Source organism: Homalodisca vitripennis, chromosome 1, assembly GCF_021130785.1.
Source record: "Homalodisca vitripennis isolate AUS2020 chromosome 1, UT_GWSS_2.1, whole genome shotgun sequence".
In the NCBI taxonomy this organism is placed as follows: Eukaryota; Metazoa; Arthropoda; class Insecta; order Hemiptera; family Cicadellidae; genus Homalodisca; species Homalodisca vitripennis.
This window is the reverse complement of record NC_060207.1, coordinates 181,593,163-181,607,284: the sequence shown is the minus strand read 5'-3', so window position 1 is coordinate 181,607,284 and position 14,122 is coordinate 181,593,163. Positions and strand designations below refer to the sequence as shown.

At 34.3% G+C, this 14,122-nt stretch overlaps 1 protein-coding gene across 2 annotated transcripts in view; it reads left to right on the top strand.

Moving 5' to 3' along the window:
- Window positions 1–13,391, top strand: part of LOC124352831 (protein transport protein Sec23A) — a 31,372-nt gene extending 17,981 nt beyond the window's left edge. Inside the window, exons 11-18 of one of the 2 annotated variants that reach the window (XM_046802529.1) lie at window positions 224–330; window positions 1,021–1,174; window positions 1,916–2,067; window positions 3,003–3,177; window positions 3,863–4,018; window positions 4,571–4,636; window positions 6,911–6,931; window positions 13,164–13,391. In XM_046802529.1, the coding sequence (XP_046658485.1) occupies window positions 224–330; window positions 1,021–1,174; window positions 1,916–2,067; window positions 3,003–3,177; window positions 3,863–4,018; window positions 4,571–4,636; window positions 6,911–6,931; window positions 13,164–13,253 (921 nt within the window). In that variant the 3' untranslated portion in view covers window positions 13,254–13,391. The remainder of the gene's footprint in view (window positions 1–223; window positions 331–1,020; window positions 1,175–1,915; window positions 2,068–3,002; window positions 3,178–3,862; window positions 4,019–4,570; window positions 4,637–6,910; window positions 6,932–13,163) is intronic. The other variant, XM_046802530.1, reaches the window with a different exon arrangement.
- The last annotated feature ends 731 nt before the right edge of the window (window positions 13,392–14,122 follow it).

Below are 14,122 nucleotides of genomic sequence, written 5' to 3'. Positions count from 1 at the left end.
AAATTTAATTAATGTACTTTTGGATTGTATATTGAAATCTTAAATCCGATCTTTGCCAAATGGCCTGACTGTAGAACAATAAGTGAAGTGTGTCTGTTGCCAAACATGGTAATGAAAGTGTTATGTTGGTAATTTTCAAATTGATGAGATATCTTTTTACTATGGGAAAATAACTGAAAAGTGGTAAATTTCAGAAATGATATAGGAAACTAAAATGTTCCAGCATGCAGCTCCCATACCTCAAGGTGGACGAGGGTGCATCCAGTTCATCACCCAGTATCAGCATGCCAGTGGGCAGCGGCGTATTCGAGTCACCACTGTTGCGAGGAAGTACGTATTCTGTAACAGTTTCAGTGAATGGAACACGTAATGGGTTTTGTCAGTCCAGTAACCGTATAAAATGTTTTAACCATTTTATTCGGTTACCAATTATCAACCAACAGGTATTAACCAAAAAGCCAGTGGTCATTTGCTGTGTACATGTACAGATTTCTGAACCCATCAAACAAAGATGTTTTTAAAACTGTCAATTTAAACCTCAAGGTGTCTATTGTCACTTTATTGTGCTTTTATGAAGGTAAAATAATTTCATCACTGCTGCTACCAACCAAAATGGCTCATGTCATACCTGTCACAAGCTCATGTGTTGTTTGTGAGGTTTAGTTGTCTTTGGTTGTATTATAGTTTGAAAGCAAATGTCAATTTAGATTGTTTTCACTAGCTTTTATTTCATGTGAACGGTCTCTGCAAAGTTTACTGTGCAAAACAAGTGCATAATATGTTGCTGGTGCAATTCATAATGGATCAAGATTCTTTTCACTATATATTTGCATACTTTATTCTTCATTAGAAGGTAAATTGAAATATACTATTGCAAAATTGTATATTCTAATGCTTAGCTACAATGACAAGAAAATTTTCAATTTTGTAGTTTTCTGTACCGACGGAGTTTTTCTGTAAAAATTTACAAATTTACTTACACAATTTAGATACACAAGCAATGGTTGTTGGTTGTTACAGCTGGGCAGATGCCACAACCAGCCTGCACCATATTAGTGCTGGGTTCGATCAAGAGGCCGGTGCAGTGTTGATGGCTAGGATGGTGGTCAACCGTGGGGAAACAGATGATGGGCCAGACGTCATGCGCTGGGCAGATCGTACTCTCATCCGCCTGGTTAGTACAATTTGCAAAATACAGTGGAATCCGCTTTGATGGCCCGCATCAATGCAGCTCCACTAGTGACACAACACTGACAATGATCAGCACTTGTCTGACATGGTCCACTCCAATGCATCCTATCTCCGTTTTCCCCCTGGCCAGCTCCCATCCGTCTCCTCAGATTTAAACTGTTAGTGCGGCAGTAGTCGGGCGGCAACTGACCACTGTGCCCTACCAAGGCCGCCACCCCAACCTTGTTTAGAAAACATGCAGAGTTGAAAACTGATTTGTGGTACAAAGACATTATAAATCAATCAAAATGTATCAAAACAGGCACTGTTCAAGCGAGAAACTTTATAAGTGGGCTTTTTGCACTAAAATAGCCTGATTTTGTTCAATGAAACTATGAATAAACGTTATTGGTAGGAAAACGTTGCACATGGGAGATGTTATAAGTGGGTTTCACTGTATTTGGGGCTATGTATTAGTAAGGCAATGTTAATAAAGGCAGTAAATATAATTTGATTAAGATATTGGTTTTTAGACAGGGTGTGTATCATGATGTTCCTCATGGATAATTGCAACATTAGAAATATCTGTTTGTATGTGGAAAAAATAAATTGTGGTAGATCAGTCACATTCTTAGCTAGCATTTCCATGTGTAGGCTGTAGCAAATCATGTGCAGTGTGTGACTAGATATGGCATAAAATAATTTTCAAAAAACACAATGTGTATAGTTTAATGTTTTGTTTCAGTGTCAAAAGTTTGGGGAATATTCAAAGGATGATCCTAATAGTTTCCGGCTGCCAGAGAACTTCAGCTTGTATCCCCAGTTTATGTACCACCTGAGACGCTCTCAGTTCCTGCAGGTCTTCAACAACAGCCCCGACGAGACGTCATACTACAGGTCACTCATAAAAAACTTATTTAAAATCCGTTCCATCATGAACTATGAAAAACCGCTACTCCGATTGAATATTTACTCTGCAAATCACAATTATTTTTTGGGGAGGGGTAAATATATTTAAAGCTAACCCGTGTGTATTCATATCTCTTTGTACAAATCTAAAGAGAAGAATAATTATGATAGTTGGAAGTCTCGAAGTTGACTTATCCCATTCAATTCAAATTTTTGCCTTTATTACCTTTGTATCTATTTTGGATACAGTAGGCAGAAATTGATTTTGTGTGTGTGTTGGTTTGAGGCCTCACCACTGGAGGTAATAACTTAACGGGTCATCACTTAAAAACTTTTTGGTTGCAAAATACCATATGTCACTTTGTAGGTGATAAGGATAATTTTGAAGTTCATACAAAATACCCTCACGTCATTATACATCCCCAAAACAAATTAGAAAATTCTGAACCATTTAAAAGTTAAGTTAGACAATAGGACTTTTGGGACACCTGATATGTGAATATGTACTACACTTAAATATGTATACATGCTTGAATATTTTTTTTTAAATTTCTCCCTGTGCGTGTATATAATATTTGTGTTATTTACAATAATCATGTGAAATTATAGACCACTTAATTGCTTAGTTTGTGTTTCTGAGTTACGTGTTAAAGGGATTTATTACTTTTTAAGACATTTGCTAATTTCAGAACGCCAGCTGAACTAGTGCCTATGTGCGTTCATGTCGAACATATATTTGCAGACACTTATCGTGTTATTTTTTATCTAGCATATGCTGATGAGAAAGTATTTGAAACAGAGTTGCTTATTAATGACTAACTGGAATCTGTTTGACTGGACATTTCATCATTGGACTTGTGAGCACCCACCTATTTCTAGGCATTCACTAAACCACTATACCAACTGATGTCTTGTTTGAACAGGCACATCTTGATGAGGGAAGACCTGACACAAAGTCTGATCATGATTCAGCCCATCCTGTACAGCTACAGCTTTAACGGACCACCAGAGCCTGTACTATTGGATACCTCCAGTATCCAGCCTGACCGCATACTTCTCATGGACACGTTCTTCCAGATACTTATCTTCCATGGAGAGGTGTGCTTTGCAACAAGGTTCTAGGACATAGTTTGGTGTTTGTACAGTATCTATGTTTTCAATTGTAAAATTCTTTTACACATCTGTAAAGGCCTTTTTAGTAGTTAAAAAGTTATAATGTTTATTCCAACAAAGGAAACCAAGAATATTCTATATTCTTCAGTGTGTCACTTTTTATCATTCACTTTTTATTGAGAAAACATTTTGACAAAAAGATATAAAAAGTCCTGGGCGGATGTTTTACACTATAAATGTAGTTCACTGTAATGCATCTGACAATAATTGGCAGTCATAATACTGTATTCCTTTAAATACTTCAGTGTATTGAAATTTAAATAACTATGATATAACTTCTTTCTGATGTATATTTAGTAATTACGTGTTGAAATGCTTTACTTACTATATTTATGGAAATGTAAAATGTACTATATTAAGAACTCTTAAAGACATTTGTAATTTTGGACAAATCAAGAAAGAAATATGTTATATTATAATTTTGATTGGCTATTAGGATCATGATGGTTTTTTATTATAAGTTGACAGTTTTGAAAAGTAATTTAAAAATAATATTTGTTATTTGCTGAAAAGGTTGCCTTTTGACTAACCTTCACTAAGACAGTACCAAGTTTTAGTGTTTTCGAAACTTGCCTACTCTGAATATACTGACTGTCTATGATGGGAACAGACTATCGCTCAGTGGCGTGCTCTGCGCTACCAGGACATGCCTGAGTATGAGAACTTCAAACAGCTGCTCCAAGCTCCGGTGGACGATGCACAAGAGATTCTGCACACACGCTTCCCTATGCCTCGCTACATAGACACAGAACAGGGTGGTTCCCAGGTATGTTGCTGGTTTTCTTGCAGAAGAAAATATGAAAATAGTTTAAATCTACATGTTATACAATGCAATTATCTTGTAAATGACTTTTTCTGTTTTTGTACCATTATTTACTATATATTAATTAAACAAAAAAAAGTAATGTAATAAAGGTTTTGGAGATGTAATAAAGGAGTGTATCAAGGTCAGAGGCCTAAAATGTTAAAATAAAGTCCTTTATTTTAAACTTAAATCAAGTTTATTTTATAAATTAGATTTTCTAGCTTTTTTTGGGTTTCCACTAAAAAAATGCAGGAAGAAATATGTAAGAATAATACTTATGCTTTTTTGTGGTAAAGTATGTGCTAACACAAATATTTTATTCATGATAATACCTTAAACAATAAATTAGACACCTCCATATCACATCTGTGGCCTAGTTCTCACAATGGAAATCTTTGTGATAACTCAGTGTCAGAAGAAATTAATCCAAGCATAAAGCAGAATCATAAATCTTCCAGTTTGACGATTTAGTATTATTTTATAACACCAATTTAACGTTTTTGTGTTTTTCAGGCACGATTTTTGCTGTCTAAAGTGAACCCTTCTCAAACTCACAACAACATGTACAGTTATGGAGCGGTAAGTTGTAACTTAATATTAAACAGGGAGTATGTTAGAATAACAAAAATTGTTCCTGAATATTTCTGTTATTTGTTCTCCTGAAAAGAAAAGAATGGAGTTATTTGGTGTTCTAATCTTGTAACTGTATTTTATGTTGTTGGGGACAACCAGACAAATAGGTGTCTGTTTAGAGCATGATTACCCCTCATTGTAATCTTACTTATTTTCACATAACATATTCGTAACAGCCGAAATTATCGTACTTTTTCTAATGACAATGCAGTTTCAACCAAAATGCAAGTTTAAAAAAAATGAAAAGTGTGTATACATTTTTTTTTTAAATAAACATGTTCTAGAGTGATTAATAGTATCCGTGAACATATTTTCAATGCCTAAAATGCACCCAGAGAACATTTGGAGAGTATTAAAGAGCCATTTTTGCTTGTCCCACCAGTGGGACTCAAAGTGCATTTCTAATATACAGCCTGACCCATCACAAAAATACTTCCCCCCCAGGTGGGTCAGGCCATCTGCACAAAAAGTTCATGACTTTTTTATGGTACCACTTGCGAGTTGTACCATATAAATATGTTAATGGATTATAAATAATTTACATTCAGTGTTTAGCACGTTCGCAACACCCGTAAATCCAACATTTATAATTGCAATAGAATTTCGTTATAAATACTTCACAAAATTCAGAATGTTTTCCCCCATAAAACGATGGAGTATTATGGTGAGAAAAGTATCTAGCAAAAATTGTTTGATGAAATTCATTGCCAGCTTAAAGGAACATTTATGTGTACTGAGGGGATAAACTATACGCTTCAGACAGGATTTATTATGACTGGGTGTTTTACACCTGATAGGGTACACATTAACCCATTGAGAAAGCAGTTAACATAGGCTCTCTAGGACTGAATGTTTTTGGCAAAAATGCATGTGTGTACTAAAATATTAATAGAATGAGTTTGGATACAGATAGATTAGTCAACTTTTCAGGACATTTTAGTCTATAGGTTACTCTGCAATAGTGTTTGTTGCTTTCTCCAAATAAATTTTTATTTTGTATATATTTACAACTTTTTTAGTAAGAAAAACAGAAAAATCAAAAGCAATTGTCAATATTCTATTACTATTTTATTTATCTGTTTCAATATTTTTTATTCAATACAGCGCAATGTTTTTTACATGGAAAACCAGTGTTTATTGGATTACTTAATTATAAAGCATAATAACAAAAAATAAAAATTCCCTTATATTTTTTCGCTTTTTGATGATTTTATGACAAACTCCTGAATTAGTTATCTGGGAGATGAGATAAAACTGTTTGTTACATTCAATTGGTATTATTAAAATTATAATTAAAATAAACTATTTACATTACATGCAATGACCATTCATTTACTTTTTTATAATTAACTTTTGTGTCAGTCTTTGAGTATCTTTGATATCTCAATATCACTGTCCAAGTATCTGTCTACTTCTGAAGTACGCAAATTGTCTTGTTTCATGACGTAGCGGAAGAACTAAAAACTCATTCAACAACTATAAACAGCTAAACACTAAACTCTGAGAACACGATACATAGAATGTAAGCAGATCATTGAAGTGATGAAAATTGTGCATATGGCAAAACGTAAACAATAACAAAACAAGCTATTAGTTGTGGTTCCAGTGTGCAAACATAACGAATCGAAACGGAATGATTGCTCATAAGGATGCAGGAGGGCACAAAACTCCGATCTAGCGAAAAACAAACAAATACGTGATCGTTAGCGTCTAGCAAGAGCACAAATGCCGCTCGGGCAAGATTATTCAGTCCCACTCGGCCGCAACGAGTGACGCTCAGGCAAGTTCCCAATGGGTTAAGTCAAGTAATTACTAACAAATCAAGTGCCAGTTATTTTCACACCTTGTGAAAAGATCAAAACATATAAATATGTCTACCTGTCCTGATGGCCCATCAGTTGACATGTGAGGCACACACTGTTGTGAACGTGTTTATATATATATATATATATATATATATATATATATATATATATATATATATATATATATTGTTCAACTTTGTAGTGGTATTAACATTTTTTTGTTGCTCAGGTTATAATATAAATTCACAATTATTTAAACCTGCATGATTTTAATTGATTTATGGACTATTGTGCTGTGTTACTGACTAAGTCTAATGATGTTTGAAAAACGTATTCATTGTTAGTGTTATGTGTCTTTTTTGGTTTTTTTTTAACATCTTTGTCTATTATTGATGTATGTTTTTGTTTTTGACAGATGATGCCGTCCTTGAATTCGGTAGTTACAATTTATTATTCTGAGCTTTTTATAAAAGGGAGGTTTGGGGTAGTTTCAAATTGCTCAAAATTGGTGTTTTGATCGCTTTCCTTCAGGTTACTATTTTCGATTGAATAAACATTGGGTGTCTGTGTAGTTCTGTGAAAATTTGTTTTAAGTATGCTTTTTTAACTTGTTTAACAACTGTATAACTTGGTTTTGTCATTTTCAGTCACTGAAAATGATAATAGATTATTTTTAATAATTTCTTTTAATTTATGTGGATAGGGAATTTCAAATTAAAGTAATTGCTACACTTTTAATTAATTTAGCATAATATAATAAAATTATAGTTTTAAAATTGTGAAATTGTTTTTATATAGATAGTGAACAACCAAGACAAATATTGAACATTAAATTTAAGGTATTTTATACATTTGTATGATAAATCCAGCCAAGTCACATATTCAAATCTGATCCTAATCAAATTCACAATAATTAATTGTTCTCGTCAAATAAACGTTGCTGGATTACAGAACTACATTTGTGCTTAATGTGTTAGTAAACTTGATTAAAAGTTCAGAATTAGTATTATTACTATTTTAACTAGATAAAAAAACTAATTATTTAAATGTAAAAAATTTTAATTTTTCTAAAAACCATTCTAATCGTTATTTCTTGAATTGTATGTTGTCAAGGAAAATTGTAAATGATACTATTATAAAAGATTAAAATATATTAGTATTTAATAACACTTCTCTGTAATGCCTAATGTGTACGGCCAACTGAAAACTAATGCATCTATGTACAGCCAATTAAAGAAATTAAGATTGTTAAAATTTAACATTTAATTTTGTGGTGTTCATTATAAATTAGGTTTTCATTTACTCCATTTTTGTTCTTTTTAATAGTTTAAAAAAGCATACTCAATTAAAAGTTTAATACTAGAATCTTAATAATGGTTACTGGGAGTATCACTTGTATATAACAATCACATCGTCTGCCAAATTAAACTGTTTCATTAAACATAACAGAGGAGTCCTGCTAGTCTGGAGTAACAAAAACAACGTTATTAGTTTGTAGAAAATTAAGTTTTAAAGAAAACTTGTATTAATTAATGGAAAAAAAGGTTGTAATCAGAAATAACAAACTTAACTCTGGAACTGGTAAAGTCATAATTTATGACACATTTTTTTGCTGTTTTGAGTACGGACTTTTGTATATTACAATTTTGGTATTATATAAGAAAATCACTGATCACCTCAACCTCCACCCAAACCAACCAGCTTTAATTTAAGGTGGGCCCTCCCACTGTCTTTACGACAGACCAGTGACTATCATAAGTATACATTAGACCGCAAAAATACCTGACGTCAGGTACGGGAATCAAACTCATGATTCCAAGGCTAATCTGTGTCCGAGAGTAGCGCCTTAGACCACACAGCATCCTGACTTGATTTATTGCATGTGGAGATAGCTCCCTTAAAAAGCAAGCGGGTTGCTGTTCGAGTCAACTAGATTCCATACCAGTTTAACTTGCTTAAACCATACCTAGGTTTAAAGTTGCTTGTGCAAATAATTTGCTACATCAAAACTGGTGATAAAAAATCTATATAGAGACAATTTTGATTTTCAAAAATTTAAGGCGGGTCTGGTTGGTCAAATATACTATTAATGGCAGTTGCATTTAAGGTGCTATTTTACAGTATGAACACACCAAGTACATATATTGGAACAGAAATGTTTATACAGTTTGACTGTTGTTACTATAATACAACAAATCATTTATTTCAAATCCTTAAAATCCCATTACTCTTCTCAAAAAAGTTTAGATTTTTAAATATTTGATTTTGTATGTTCTGAACCAAAATTGTCATAATTTCAATAAAAATATACTCCTCATATTACCAGTTCTTGGTGATTAATATCATCGAACCAACATTTTCTTCATTAAGGATTTATCATTTCTAAAAACATAACCCGATTTATTTAGGTTAAATCAAAAGTTTCATCCAACATGGTGAAGTTTCAATTAGTTGGACTCTACTGTATAATATAATTGGGATTCTGGGTATTTGGATAAACACATGTACATATCATCTATCATCTATTAAATTTACTTTGCTAACCTTGTTTAATAACTGAAAACAGTGTTTTGGAACTAACATGATTGCTGGAGCTGGTGTGTTTAGATAGAGATAATATTGTATACACTTATATATAGCTACAATTAGATAACACAAACTTCATGATAAAAATTCATAAACAAGAAAGCAAAGCAGCAAATCTGTTCTTAGAAATAAAGGATCTTGTCAACCCTTTAAGGTGATTAATAAAAATTAGAGCTTCTAGAATTTAAATTTTGCAGATTAACAATATAACTCTGCTAAGCACAAATATTCTATTGTTGTAAATGGTGGCTTCTTAAGAGCTAGAAATATATAAAAGTTGAACAGTAGCTTTTTTGTAAGGTAAGGTTTTGTGGTAACTGTTCCAAGATCATTTTAGCTGTTTCAAGATAACTCTTGAATGTAATATTTGTTTTTCATAGAAAACAATGGTAAATTAATACGGTAATTATTAAAAAAATATAACAATCTTCTCCTCATAAATTGCATCCATACAATAAATAAATATAAAAGAATATTGTGAGTGTACGAGAAATATGGCAAATTTTCTTTATATCATGTTCGAAAGATATATATATATGGTCAAATATACAAAAGTAATACAATTTATGCTGATAAAATATTAAAACACAGGTTTATATATTTGCTGGTCATCAATAAGAGGCTTGTATAACTCTACAGACAGAAATACCTAATAAATTAATTAACAATCAACTTTATTCAATATATTTACTGTTCTTTGTTCAGTTGATGGCCATTCCAAAGTAAAATAATTATATTGTAACTACACAAAAATATGATTTAAAAAATGCTTGCATGATGCTAAACGTGTATCTGCTATTTATGATAGATACATAACAGGTTCTTGATACAAGATATCCACTCTTTCCAAGCTAGAAATATTAACCCACCCCTGGCCAGTCACCAGACCAAGGAGGCTGGCCCTACAGTCCATTCACCTTGAATTGACTTGCTCTGCACTATCCCTGCTCTGTGCTGACGTCATACACCAGTTTCCAAGCTAGAGATATTAACCCTCCCTTGGCCAGTCACCAGACCAAGGAGGCTGGCCCTACAGTCCATTCACCTTGAATTGACTTGCTCTGCACTGTCCCTGCTCTGTGCTGACGTCATACACCTGTTTCCAAGCTAGAGATATTAACCCTCCCTTGGCCAGTCACCAGACCAAGGAGGCTGGCCCTACAGTCCATTCACCTTGAATTGACTTGCTCTGCACTATCCCTGCTCTGTGCTGACGTCATACACCAGTTTCCAAGCTAGAGATATTAACCCTCCCTTGGCCAGTCACCAGACCAAGGAGGCTGGCCCTACAGTCCATTCACCTTGAATTGACTTGCTCTGCACTATCCCTGCTCTGTGCTGACGTCATACACCAGTTTCCAAGCTAGAGATATTAACCCTCCCTTGGCCAGTCACCAGACCAAGGAGGCTGGCCCTACAGTCCATTCACCTTGAATTGACTTGCTCTGCACTATCCCTGCTCTGTGCTGACATCATACACCAGTTTCCAAGCTAGAGATATTAACCCTCCCTTGGCCAGTCACCAGACCAAGGAGGCTGGCCCTACAGTCCATTCACCTTGAATTGGACTTGCTCTGCACTATCCCTGCTCTGTGCTGACTTACATACACCAGTTTCCAAGCTAGAGATATTAACCCTCCCTTGGCCAGTCACCAGACCAAGGAGGCTGGCCCTACAGTCCATTCACCTTGAATTGACTTGCTCTGCACTATCCCTGCTCTGTGCTGACGTCATACACCAGTTTCCAAGCTAGAGATATTTACCCACCCCTGGCCAGTCACCAGACCAAGGAGGCTGGCCCTACAGTCCATTCACCTTGAATTGACTTGCTCTGCACTATCCCTGCTCTGTGCTGACGTCATACACCAGTTTCCAAGCTAGAGATATTAACCCTCCCTTGGCCAGTCACCAGACCAAGGAGGCTGGCCCTACAGTCCATTCACCTTGAATTGACTTGCTCTGCACTATCCCTGCTCTGTGCTGACATCATACAGTCATACACCAGTTTCCAAGCTAGAGATATTAACCCTCCCTTGGCCAGGTCACCAGACCAAGGAGGCTGGCCCCTACAGTCCATTCACCTTGAATTGACTTGCTCTGCACTATCCCTGCTCTGTGCTGACATCATACACCAGTTTCCAAGCTAGAGATATTAACCCTCCCTTGGCCAGTCACCAGACCAAGGAGGCTGGCCCTACAGTCCATTCACCTTGAATTGACTTGCTCTGCACTATCCCTGCTCTGTGCTGACATCATACACCAGTTTCCAAGCTAGAGATATTAACCCTCCCTTGGCCAGTCACCAGACCAAGGAGGCTGGCCCTACAGTCCATTCACCTTGAATTGACTTGCTCTGCACTATCCCTGCTCTGTGCTGACATCATACACCAGTTTCCAAGCTAGAGATATTAACCCTCCCTTGGCCAGTCACCAGACCAAGGAGGCTGGCCCTACAGTCCATTCACCTTGAATTGACTTGCTCTGCACTATCCCTGCTCTGTGCTGACGTCATACACCAGTTTCCAAGCTAGAGATATTAACCCTCCCTTGGCCAGTCACCAGACCAAGGAGGCTGGCCCTACAGTCCATTCACCTTGAATTGACTTGCTCTGCACTATCCCTGCTCTGTGCTGACGTCATACACCAGTTTCCAAGCTAGAGATATTAACCCTCCCTTGGCAAGTCACCAGACCAAGGAGGCTGGCCCTACAGTCCATTCACCTTGAATTGACTTGCTCTGCACTATCCCTGCTCTGTGCTGACATCATACACCAGTTACTAATAGGTGCCTCTGAAATAATCTTTTTATTCAGTATCTTAATTGTCAGTTTTTGAAATTCGGGTATATGGTAGTTGTTTTCAAATATGCTAATTATGTTCTTATCAATTTTAATTTAACATTTGTCTGTACAGTGATGTTAACAAATAGTTTGGCAAAAATTACAATTTTGATTTTTTTTAAATAAGTCCCCTTCAAAAAATCCAACCTGGTACAGTATCTGTGATATGAAATAGATGAAATTTGTAATCCAAAATATATAATTGGGATGATTTGGAAGATTGAATCATTAGTGTTTCCATAGAGATCTCTTTTAATACGAGAAGAAAATCAGAATTAAAAAATTTTTAAGATATGAATTACATTACAAGTACATTAAAAATGAAAAGAACTAAAAATAAAACAGAAATTATTTATAATTTTATAAAAATTATTTTAAAATGTTAAAATCTTATACTATGTTGTGTTAAAACAAATTGTATAGACCAATTTTTGATATGTTTAATTTCTTTAGAATATTGTTGTTTTTAGTCGTTATAATAATAGTATCGACAACATCGCAGCCTACATAGCAGAAGCTGAGGCTTAAAAGATTTAAAAAAAAAAAAAAAATATCTAGCTCCAAGACTAAAACCTCAAGATTTTTCATCCTGTTTGAGGTCAATACTTATATCACTAACAACGGTTGGTAAATGACTGGTTGCTAACTTTCCTAAATTTTTTCATAACCGCATGCATTTTGGGCAGAATGCTTTCTTTAATTTGTGCTTAACAAGCTAACAAAATTACCTCTAATACACAGCAAATTTTCTCCAGTTAATGGAAGGTAAGGATGTTTTATTTTATGATTTAAATATTTGTATGCCATAGAAGAATATTGGGTAGACTCATTGAAGCCTAATTTAAATATTCAATTTCTTGACATACATTTTTTAATCAAGTAAGCAGTGAATCAAGAGTTCTGCATTGTAAGATACATTATTTGGTTTAAGTATAATTTATATCAGGATACTGGTGTTAGACCAAGTTAGTCTAACACAAATTAAGTTTCATCAGGAATTTCCTTATTTATATTTGAAGAACTGGGCAGTCGAAGAATTAATTGTTTAATGTTGTTATGTGGATGAAACTTTTACCTGAATCATATTGTGAAAACAAACTTTATCCTAATTAATATTACAAATAAATTATGATTGCATTCCTTATAGCCATTTAGGGTAAAGGCTAGCTTGTTTTATAAAGTTTAAAATGCAATCATATTGACACATACCATTTTCCAATTGTAACATTGTCTCGTGTTTAGGAGAGTGGAGCTCCGGTACTAACGGACGATGTCAGCCTCCAAGTCTTCATGGAACATCTCAAGAAGCTTGCGGTGTCCTCTACTGCTTAACCCTCCACTTTGTACCTTCCGTGTTATTTAACTATATTATGTTCTACAGAGAGGTGTTTTTCTCACAGTTTATGAATATACAAAACAAAATATGTTTAGTATATCACAGTAAAATAAACCTGTTATTATTTATAACAAGAGGTCTTTATTTATTAACTCCTTAATGTTTATTTACTTAAAATATCCAAAATTACTGTATTGCTGGAGTAATTTTAGTTTTATGGGTTTTCCTAGCTATAAGTTTTCAGGTAGTAAAACTCGTGAGTCTGTGAACCCGAGACCAAAATATTGACTTGGTTCCAGAACCATCTGACAAGAACTACTGAGAATCCCCAGAGGTAAGAGGTAAAACAACAGTGTTTTACAGGATATTTAGATAAAAATTAATAATTTGTTTAAGTTTTGTGCAATTTTCTTTGTCTTACATACAAATAAAATAATTAATTATAAATAAATTATATACAATGTTCAAAATTAAATTAGATATAAAAAAATTATGTCACCTGAAGTATAAATATATTTTTACTAAAATTATGTATTTAGATTTTAAATAACCAAGAGCAAGTAACGATTTTAGCATGGGTACCTACTTTTTATTACTCTAAATTTAGTTTTATGTATATACAAAAAAAGACCAATATCTATAAAGATAAACTTGTTATGAAGTTATGTTATATACAACTTGTAGGCTGTAGGCGTAGGACACAAAAATGGCTGGTATTACCTAAGGCGCTGTCCCTTAATTATGTTTGCTAAAATTGGACTTTCAGACCCTCCCCCAGCCATCTTGTAACAGTAACATTATCCTCCTCAATAATTACACAACACTGCCATCAACAGCTCCCTAATTTATTTTATTTTAAAAATTG